A 10,126-nucleotide genomic window follows, 5' to 3' on the forward strand; every position below is an offset into this window, starting at 1 on the left:
GACAAAACAAAATAGCCACTAGACACCCAGCCATTAGACAAAACAAAATAGCCACTAGACACCCAGCCATTAGACAAAACAAAATAGCCACTAGGCACCCAGCCATTAGACAACACAAAATAGCCACTAGACACCCAGCCATTAGACAACACAAAATAGCCACTAGACACCCAGCCATTGGACAACACAAAATAGCCACTAGGCACCCAGCCATTAGACAACACAAAATAGCCACTAGACACCCAGCCATTGGACAACACAAAATAGCCACTAGGCACCCAGCCATTAGACAAAACAAAATAGCCACTAGGCACCCAGCCATCAGACAACACAAAATAGCCACTAGACAGCAGACACTAGACAACCAGACAACCAGACACAAGACAACCAGACACAAGACATTAGACACCAGACACTACACATCTCTATCTCCACTTCCTTCTCTTTTCTCTTTATCTCTCCATCTTTTATGAACACTAACATATTTGTTATCTTAAGAATGCAGTTTTTGCTGTTACATTATTTAGCTCAAATTTAGCGCCAATGCTTGCATATCTGCTTAACACTGCATGTCTTTGTCTGTGTTTGTGTGCGTGTGTGTCTGTCTGTCTGTCTGTGTGCGCGTGTAATGTGTCGATCATTGCAGTGTAGTGTAGTACCATCTCCAATCATTGATGCTGTCTATTAATAAACACCTCCAGGCTTAATTAACCACAGTTTTTACGCCGATACATGTAGAGCCACTTGGACTGTGTCAGAGCTGTCCTGTACTGGAGCTTCCATATGGACCCACTCCAATATATGTCCCGGGCAGCACAGCCGGAAGGAAATCTTACTACCAGAGCTCACACATCTGTTTCTCTCTCTCTGACTCAGTGCCCTAGTGTATCCTACCCTCCTGTTCTCTCCATACATTCTCTACACCTCACACTAAGCCTGCATGCTAAAATGGCGGAAGTGCGATGATAATGCACCAGGTCTTTTCAGTGTTGCTAAAGGTCTTGTTATGGGCACAAAAGGGAAGTGTTGTTTCCCTCTAGAAAATTCCTTCTGTTTAGCCCTGATTACATGAGCCCAAAACTGATGAAGCTAAATATAAGAAAGTTATCAATGCAGCAAGCACCACCTCTCTGCCCTTCAAAAGAGAAGTAGGTGCTGAACCATCAGTGTAGAAGCTAGACTGAGGACACACACACACACACACGAAAACATCTCTACTAGAAAAGAATGAGGAAAGGAATGCCGCAAACCACTCGTTAAATATAGCACAAAAACAAACTAGACATTCTAAACTGCATGAAAGGCAGACTCAATCAGTCCTGACAGGCTGCTGTGATATGATATAACAGATTCCGTCATGGGCCCACTACATTCAGAACGAGGCCGAGAGCAAGCGCTTCACACTGACCCATTTCTCCATGGCAGTCATGCAGAGAGAGTAGCAGAACAGGCCCTTAGCCTCAGCAGTGCGCTATACTGCAGCTGCACCAACAAAAGGGGTCTCTTCACTTTCAGGCAGAGCTTCAGTGAACTCACTTGTCGAGATGAGCGGGTCACGGCACCATTAGCATGCATATTAATGAGCCAGCTGATTGAGCGTAGAGCAAGACAAACCACCTGGTCATTCGACCGTACACTGCCAGACAGGTCCTGCCTATTGGTATGGCAAAAAACGCCAGTTGGTCTTGTCACCACGTGGACCCCTGTATTACATAATTGGTCGCCGTGGAGACCGGAGAGTTTCTGTAACACCCCCACCCCAAGCCACATGCCTTGGCTTGAATCTCATCAAGCACTGAAACAAAAGCCAGCCTGTGTGCGGTGAGCAGAGAGCATGTCTGATTGGACCGAGCTGGCCACTCCTCAAAACTCCATAACAGGCTGGCGTTGACGCCAATCACGTGACCCGAACACTCCACTCGCAGCCAGACATCACTCCAGATGGTTGATATAGAACAAGTCACCTTGGCAGTGGAAACACAAGGTCAGTGTGGAGTATAAGGTCAGCGTGGAGTATAAGGTCAGCGTGGAGTACAGCCGGACGAGCCCGGAGCAGCCCCTTTGTGGGAGCAGTCCATGCAGAAAGCTTAAACCTGCGTGAAACCTCACGGCCATGCCGTGGATGAAAGCATGATGCCAGCTCAGCTCTCAGTCTCCTCACCGAGGGCGGAGGGAGATGTCATCACGAGCCGAGACATTTAAAGAAGTGTCTGTGCCCCCTCGCCGTGCAGCTCAGACGCTCCCTCTCGGGCACTCTTCCATACATGCCCACCCGCAGCTAGCAGCGCCATTAAGCAAGCAGGTAGCAGCTACGTTCCTGTCGGAAGGTCAAGCAGCTTCCGACTGGAATGTACTATCAGACTCATAGATAAGTCTGAACGATAATACTGATTTAGCATTTTGAGTCAATGAGTGCAAACCTGTTTATTTATGGCCATATGTTCTAAAAAACAAAACCAAAAACAAACAAAAAAAAGACTCATTCACACTGAACAGTGGCAAACGCCATCCGGAAGAGATGAGCGATTATCAAACCAAATGTTATGCAACGAGCCCTCCTGGGCTAGAGTGCTGGAGAAAGCCGGGCGAGGAGAGGCCCGAAGAGACAGCTGCTCACCATGTCACTCCCGCTCTGACACACCAGTAAACATTGATAGATGCATGTTTGCAAGGAGCTCATTTGTCTGATACCCATATTAGGCCATGTGGGTTGCAAAGCTTACAGAGGCTGTGAACTTACAGAGGCTGTGAACTGTGCATAGTTGAATGTAAACATGAAACTGTTGCAAGCCAAGCCCTAATTTAGCATACCTAATGATATTCAGCATTTTTTTTTCATCTTTGTGCAATGATGCATGAAATTACAAAATGAAGTGAATCCGTGGGCCTGACGCAAAACTCACACATACGAACAGATTTGTTCTGAAATCCCTCGTACAAGTGCTTTAGGATGCAATATTCTACAATGATCCCAGATTTAGTATTTGCTTTTAGTCATGTAAAGCTGTTCCCCTAAAACTCTGAGCTAATGGATTGTATCTGGGGCTATTTTACTAACCAATATGAAAATTAAACTTAATGTGTAATCATGTTGCAATTATTATCTTTGCCACTAGTGTTTAACTTCAACTTTAACCTTAGTTAACTTTAAATTTGCCATTCTCACATGGCAATCTAAACTACAAAAGTTGTTTTTCCTCTGATCTGCTAAGACTTTGCACATGGCCACATTTTGAATATATATAGTGACAAATTCATTCTAATTAATTACATTACACTTTACACTTACATTACAAATTAATTTACACCACTTCAGGGTTCATAATTATGATATGACAGGGAAACCTCCATTACGATCCGTGAGAATGCAACATCACCTTTTCACACATTTTCTCTGGTTTTGCCCTTCAGCTCCTTTCATTTGAGTCTTGTACTGTCTTCCTTTGGCAAGAAGGTTTGTTTGTTTTTGTTTTTTTAATTGTTTTCTTAAATTTCATATCAACCCATGTCTACGTATGTAAGAAGCACATCCCTTAAGTGATGGCGTTAAACCCTAGAGTAGAACTTATTTCCCATTCTTTGGCTTCGTTTGCGCTTAATCCCACGACTGATGTTGTTACATTATATGATTTCATTTACTGATCTCTGAAAGCAGGAAAGTTGCTCATTTTTACCCATAGGCCTAAATGGCATATTTCTGAATGGACCTCCCCGACACGTCATGCAGGGTGTTTAGCCTTATAATGCCTTTCTTGGGTATCAAATGTACTAATGCAGAATTGCCATGAACGCAAGCTCTTGTATGAAGAGAGCTATACCATGGTCATTTCTGACATATGTATGACAAATGTACGACATACTTAAGGTAAGAAAATGAAAACGTTCTTGTATGAGGGCCGGTATGCTAGTACTCCTACCTTAAAAGAGCTTCTTCAGAGCTTTTACAGGTGATAGTCTTGACAGTATAGCCTTGATACTGTCAGTATATTGTGCCACAAAGCTGAGTGCATATGTCTTAGTCTGGAGGAAGCACATTTCAAACACAACAAATTTTGCTCCAGCCAATCACAGAGGACTTACAAGACAGGGTCCTGTTTTTTTTCCCATCATGAAACCCATCAGCTAGATTTACTCCTCTCAGTTCTGCTGTAAATAGACACTGACTCCATCATCTTCCTATGGAACTCTTACAGGCTGCTGGAATCAAGACACTGGTTAAATAGTAACATGCACTGATACGACACCTGTCCTTTATTCAATCACAAAGCGTGCTTAAACATGGATTTTATATTTTTGTTCATTCTCAAATGGGCATGGTTTTAAAAAGACAGATATTAGGAATAAATACATATACTTAGAGGAAAGAATGCTGCCTTTTACAAAGAAATGTTTTGGTTAAAGCTATTTTAGAAAGACTCATAAAACATTGGAAGAATTCTCTCCAGAGTAAGAAGATTGTTGACAATTTTAGTAGGATTTTGTATGTTATCAGTAAATTCCTCATTCAATCCTGCAATAAAAAGTAATAACTGCCGGGCCCATACACAGATGTTTAGCATTATCTAGGTTATGTGTCATTATGCATATTTGCACTTCAATTTTAGAATAAACTGCTCTAATATAACATTTCTGCAAATTTTATGTCCATTACAAAAGAAAGTTTAAGCCATAGTGTGAATGCACTATGGCTCATATTTAGGAACACTATGACATACACCTATAGACTGCTCAGTAACAATGCCAAGTTTGATAATAGTAATGCATGGCAGTTGTAAAACTATATTTACTCAATAAATTTGTAATTTGGTTATATGTACTTCTGGAATGAATGTGCAGGTACCATATTACAAACTTAGAATTTTCTAGAATTGTGTTCTGCTCTTTTTCCAAAAAAAGTATCAAGGCCACAGTGAAATAGGCTGCCACGCTGAGCCTTACATGAATTTATCAAAATGCCTGTTGCGCTGACAAGCGTGTATGTGAATGCACTATGGCTCCTATCTGGGAATACTATAGCTGCACATACACACAACTTCACGATTGCTCCCCTTTCAGTCACAGCTAAGATCCAGTCTATTTCAGTAAAATGTCAGCTCTATAAGCAGAATAAAAAGCTTGGGTTTTTCAAGGGCAGGATTGGAGAAGCGTGGTTACAACCAAAACATAAACGTTTCTTGAAACGGAGGGCTATTTCACGCAAAAATGCAACCACTCATTTCTGACTGCTTCCCTCACCAGGAGTGTGAAATAACAGTCATGTCTCTAGACAGCCATGACACAGCGGCAGCGGGGAAAGCCCATGTTGTTGGGCCTGCAAATATAAAGGAAGCTTTAATTGACATATTAACCGCAGCAAAGCAGCGATACTGTATTGGTCAAGTACGATTCAAAGGTGCAAAAATATTGAGAACATGTTTGAGGGTCAAGCCCACTAATGGCTAAAATGCAACAGCCACAACCAAAGCAGAAAGAAAAAAACAGCTAAAAAAGGAAGTCCTGTAACATGACATCACCATCTGTGTCAGTTAAGACATCCAGGGGTCAGCATAAGCCTCTCACATGCACTGTTCATGTTTAGGAGAGCACTACCTTCTGTGACACAAAGCTTTTGGGGAACTGGTGCATGCTGGGAACTTAGGTGTGGGGATCTCTTGAGAGGAGCATGACTGCACGCAGAGAGGAAAAAAAACAACAACTTTTTTTGCAAATTCGACCAGACACATCAGCGACTCGCACCATGACAGGCCACACAGTTTGCACGTTGGATCGACTCTTTGAACCTTTCTGATATGCTATTAATTCTGAGCAGTGCAGCACACAGGAAATGCATATATTTTTCACTCACTCTAAAGTTTCCTCTCTAAAGAGGAAAAAACAGACCTCAGGGTAAACATCAGGAACTGACTTCCAGACTGCATGAGGTGTGCTTGTGCTTTTCAACCTGTTTTCAGTTTCCCTGCACTGAGCTGCAACTGAGTTTGTCTCCTTTACTTGCATGCGTCCAATGAGTGGACTGTCTCTTATGCCACGTTCACAGTTAGGCAGACAGCCCTGGGTACACAAACACTCTGCAGAACTTAAGAGGATTGTGTTTCTAATTCCCTTACATACTCACCATTACGGTAGATTGTTATGGTACGTGTTCCTAATTCTCACCTCCTCTCAGGTAAGACTCACAATAACATTACTAGCCACTCAGTAAATAAGACTGAGGTAGCTTTAGATCATCTTGACTCATGACCCTCATCCATTAACATTGCTCTTGTTATACAAAGGTATACAAAAAGTGCATCAGAAGACTATCGATTTTAACTCAAACAACAAATAATAAAGTGCCTTGAATTGTTCTAACATAGTTACATTAGACAGTTATACTAGTACACGAGACATTTAAACCAGTGCTGCCCTGGCCTTTGTTGATACTGAATAGCTACTGCAACTGTTACTTCAGGTAGGCCTATCAGTTTGCGCACCATAACGCACCATACACCATCTGTGCAGAAAAGGATAACTGGAAGGCATCCGCTACTATCCTAACCATACACTGCAGAAGAGCAAAGGTGTAAGTTATAAGCTAAGGTCTAATTACGAGATAATAAGTAATTCTCCTTCCACCACATCCTCTTGAAACAATGTAGCAGTGGATACACATAACGGCCAGCTGGATGAACCTTCAGTGGGAAAAGAAATTCAGTTGGAATCTGCGCCCAGTTAACTCTTTCAGATCTTTCAGAAGGCAAACGGGAAAATGTAAACGTGACCACATATTTAATCAGTCACAATCAACTTCAGATATAGTTTGATAGCGATTAAGTTTTAGGACGCTTTGTTAAAGCACTACTAAGTCTTGTGATAAATAAATAGATACGGAATAATGGGACGGAGACTAAACAGGAGCACAACGCAGCTTTTCAGTTGTTCCGTTCTATAAGCAAGCGGATCCCTTATAAGATTTATCCTGTTTATAGCATCCTCCTCAGAACATGTTGTTGTACTTACCCATTTATAAACTTGTTCACGAAGCGTCTTCCTCCAGGAGACTGATATTTGCAATGGAGTAGAAAAAGGCAGAATATCCTCTACTTTCTGGAGATTAAACGCTACGACCCAGCCCCAAGTCGCTAAAATGAGGAATACTGCTGTAAACGAATTGCTAGGCAGGCGGAGCACGGCTTGTAACCATATTCCTCACGTAGTTTTCTTGCACTCCGAGATAACATGGGATAGGGCAACAATGCAAAGCGGAGATGATGTGGACGCTGCCCCGCTGCAATCTCCAATGTACCGCTCGCCTCCCTCGCGCTGTTTCCACCCACCTTGGTCGCCGAGCAAACATTCTCGCGAGAGAACGTGTAGCTAGAGCGCTTATTAATTACACACCAATCGCATTAAGGAGCATAACTCCTATACCTAGAAACCTGTTTTATTAAGTCTGATAATGATTTTCTTACTGAATGTTTAATGGTTCGTTATGAAGTATGATTATAACTTGTCTGCTTATAAAAACTTCCGCTGACTTGCATTCAGTACAACGTTGAATGATGTAAACATGGTTTTTGCCTACGTTGCAGAGGCTTCTGTATTAATGTTAACATACCATAAAAGAATAATAAAAATAAAACTGTGGGATCGCTATGTGGTTGTATTTATCTATTTTTGATGCGTGGCAACTGATTCGAAACCATTTAGATTAGTATATAGATACTAGATAGCTTAGTGCTACCTGGAAAACCGTATGGCTTTCCGGAGCGGTTTTTTCGGAAGCTCTCTGCTGCCCCTATATGGTCATGCGGCGACATAATCACCGTCACATGTCTACATGGGCCAACCTCGCAAACTCATTAATCATTCTGCATTGTATTATATAGGGGAATTCTCATCGTTTTTCTGTATTGGAGGCGTTTTTGATGTGTCCCTATTGCGTTTTGATTAACAACCCCCGCTCCTGTGAGCTTAAGTCTGAGGTGAGGTTTATGCTACTAATGCTGAAGGGACTATCACACACACACACACACACACACACACACACACACACACACACACACACACACATACACACACACACACACAGGGAATGTGCTTTGAACAGCAGAAGCTGGGTACAATGGGGAATAAATCACATGATGTGGGGAGGGGTCAGGGTGACAAAAAAAAAAAGAAGCAAGAGCTAAAGCCATGTAGACAAAATGAAATGTAAGTGAAAAGAGAGGAGAGAGAGATGATGGCAATGGAGAGTGTCACTGTAGTAGGGTGGTAACATATGTGAAGAAACAATAGATTTAAACAGTATAGTTTTGATCTGTGTGCTCTCCCTAAGTTGTACCCATTAGGGCCTCTTCATGTAAACCCCCATGTGAGCAATGCAATCAAAACAATACTTGGCTCCATCCAAAACAGCACAGTATGTGTCAACAGTGTACCACTAACCTCACAAAGGTCACACCCCATATGCAGCATACTGATTATGTGCTTTCCAAAAGTTGGCCAATTTATTTCTTCATGTACTATCAGTACTTACGCATAAAAGTCCATGGAGACATGAAAGCGCTATACAAGGGTGTCTGCTAAATGTTGCGAGTGCAAGTCACTACATACTGCATTTATAGCATGTCATATGTATTTGGTGTTGGAGGCATACTGCCATACTGTTATACAGACTGCAATTACCTGCATATGGACCTGCTAACTGTGGTTAGAAAACCTTATTCAACGTTTTGCCTGACAGTGTGGGGTCATGTAGTAAATCATTTAGTGTGAAGTTAGTTGGGAGGGACATGTGCTGTTCTTTAGATTGTTCATGTTGTAGTAGTGGTGCATCTGTTCATCAATCGCTAATAGTGTTATATAGTTTAGGGTTTCCCCAGAAAAAGGCAGCATCCTGATGGTGATTTCACTATGTGGACTGTGTAAGATGTGTAAGAATGTAATCAACACTGCTAAAAGACTGGAAAGCTGGACACAGGGTTCCTCGTGAATGTCTTTAACTGTATTGTTGACTTTACCACTCCACTGAACTGACATATTTACCTTTGGTAATAGGGGAAATATTTTACATACAATTTAATTCTAATGGCTTATACAATGGAACAGAAGTCAAATCAGTGGCTATTGTGAACAGTGAATTTTTCAGTCTTTTGATTTGGACCTTAAAAGTGCGCTCAGGTTATAAAGTGTCATTGATTCCTATCTTTAAGTTTAAAAAGCAAGGAAACTCGTTTCAGGTACAGATTCTTTCATGTCTGCTTATTTGACCAAAATGTGTTGTCTTTGCTCCACCAGAGGGCAGTGTTTATTCAATGTTATTAATCACCTCACTGGAAATAAGCAAATGGTTTGCTCTCAATGGTGGGTCGGGGAAAGGGATGTTTAACATAACAACGAAATGGCTACTCAATAAAAGGAAATATTAAGAATAGTCTTGGGATGTATAGACGCTGATTTGTTCCCTTACTAACTTTTCCCCCCTTTAGGTGGAACTAATCGAACGTCGTAGATGATTTCAACATCGTGCCCTTGGGCCTCACCATGGCAACAAATAGATTTGTTTTGTACTTGATTTTCCCAGAATGTGTTTAGGAACAGTTTTCACAGAATGGTATAGTTATTGTCTATCCCATTGCAGTACTCACTGTACAAATAATATCTACTATATGGACGGCACTCTGGGTACGACTAGACTACATTAAACTATTTATTCGTTGACTTAGTGGGCCGCAATGACGAATCATGAACAAAAACATTTCGACTGTCATAGCAAGCGTGTGAATCTGTACATTTTAATTTTCACACAAAAATCCTTTGCATTTGCTAATGTCAGCGTCACAGTCCGGGGACAAAATAAGAGTTAAATGAAGGTTAAGGCCTTAAATGGCTTGAATCGGGTAACTTATTTATATACGCGTGCGACTTTTAAAGCTTCTTAAAACACGTAAATAATTCAATTTTAATAGCTCATCCTCATTAACATTAACTCTACAAAACACGTGTGTTGATCTTAATCGAAAGAAATTAACTTTCCTAGCCTCTACAGCTGTTGAAATGTTTGTAAACAATTATCTGCCATGTGGCACTCTGAAGTACACTGGGAAGTGTAGTTCAAAAGGATTTACTTGCCTTCGAAACGCAG

The 10,126-nt window shown here is 41.5% G+C and overlaps 1 protein-coding gene across 1 annotated transcript in view; it reads right to left on the reverse strand.

Annotated features, from left to right (window-relative positions):
* The window catches only part of sh3kbp1 (SH3-domain kinase binding protein 1), a 38,839-nt gene extending 31,539 nt beyond the window's left edge, over nt 1–7,300 (reverse strand). Inside the window, exon 1 of the mRNA XM_027008086.2 lies at nt 7,000–7,300. Within this exon, the coding sequence (XP_026863887.2) occupies nt 7,000–7,003 (4 nt within the window). The 5' untranslated portion in view covers nt 7,004–7,300. The remainder of the gene's footprint in view (nt 1–6,999) is intronic.
* Between the last annotated feature and the right edge of the window lie 2,826 nt (nt 7,301–10,126).

The sequence above is a fragment of the Electrophorus electricus genome, chromosome 5 (assembly GCF_013358815.1).
Source record: "Electrophorus electricus isolate fEleEle1 chromosome 5, fEleEle1.pri, whole genome shotgun sequence".
NCBI lineage: Eukaryota > Metazoa > Chordata > Actinopteri > Gymnotiformes > Gymnotidae > Electrophorus > Electrophorus electricus.